Source organism: Perkinsus marinus, assembly GCF_000006405.1.
Source record: "Perkinsus marinus ATCC 50983 genomic scaffold scf_1104296944358, whole genome shotgun sequence".
NCBI classification, from domain to species: Eukaryota; Perkinsozoa; order Perkinsida; family Perkinsidae; genus Perkinsus; species Perkinsus marinus.
In genome coordinates this window covers 1-1,169 of record NW_003211432.1, presented here as the reverse complement: position 1 = coordinate 1,169, position 1,169 = coordinate 1, and the positions used below count along the sequence as shown (strand labels likewise).

Below are 1,169 nucleotides of genomic sequence, written 5' to 3'. Positions count from 1 at the left end.
GGTTCTTGTGGTGATTTTCTGAAACCCACGAATTTCCAGATGAACCTCGTCGGGATGTGTAGGTTCTTACCGCTGTTACTAATAACCTTCCAAGTTGAGTTTTGGTACACTCTGTATGGTTCTGGTATTAGTCGTCCCCTTTTGTAAGAACATCTATCATCAATATGAACATCACAACAACACTAGCCCCAGCAGTGACTTCTACACTTGAAGATTCTCAGCCTCCTGAAACACATAAGATACTTTATATCATCATCGCAGCTGTGGGCTCGATAGTGGTTATGGGCTCGGTCTTTTTGGTGGGTTTCATGATGTGATTCGCATACTATAGATCTCCGAGTGTTGTTGTTGTTATCAGCTTCGACTCTATTGGTCTCGCTCGTCTGCACGTGGGGCGTCCTGGAATGAGGAGTACCAGGACCCCGCGACGAAGCGACGAAGACGCCTCAAGTCGTTGGTGGAAGAGAAGACTCTTCGTGCTGAGTACAAAGACTATAAGTTATTACAGCGCAGACGGATGAGCACTATGGTAGTCAACGAAGAGTTCGTATCATCGCTTCGCGTCAATGGTAGAGAGTGATTGATTGAGTGATGATTTGGTTTACTCTTTGTAGGTCTCTTCGTTTGACGAAGGCTCCTTCGATGAAACATCAGCCGAAGCCGAGCCGGTATCCACGGCGAAAGGTTCCCATAACCACATTAGTAGTGTCCTTTCAATGCTGCGCTTGAATCGTGAGAGCACTTCTAGTGATGATGACGACGATGCTCAACAGCTGTATCCAGCATGGAAGATGTCGGTTTTTAACGGACTTCAGTTGGGCCCTACTTATTATACCTGTTTAGGCACGGTGAAACGGCTACTGACTGTGCAGTCTGTCTCGGCGAATATAAGCCTGATGACCCGGTCTGCGAGCTTGAATGCGGTCATGTATTCCATGAGGACTGCCTATTCAAGTAAGATTCTCTATTTTGTGGCGCGCGGTCATGACTTGTGGTCATTTCAGGTGGTTCCTGAGGTCTGATAACGTTCAGTGTCCGTTATGTCGTTATGACGTAAGTAGTCTCATTCTTCGTTCATCATTCAGTTGCAGCTGTTGTGGTATGAGATATTTCCTTTTCAGTTGGAGGATGAGTCAAGTCCTGTTCCTTCCCCTGCGCTTCCTGTAAAT

General features: G+C 46.4%; 1 protein-coding gene across 1 annotated transcript; it reads left to right on the top strand.

Moving 5' to 3' along the window:
• Window positions 1–716: 716 nt before the first annotated feature.
• On the top strand, window positions 717–954 carry Pmar_PMAR009923 (hypothetical protein; the record flags this gene model as incomplete). The annotated part of the gene is made up of 2 exons (XM_002780626.1): window positions 717–793; window positions 844–954. Coding segments are annotated over 2 exons (188 nt in total), but the record flags the coding sequence as incomplete, so codon positions are not given.
• Window positions 955–1,169: the final 215 nt, after the last annotated feature.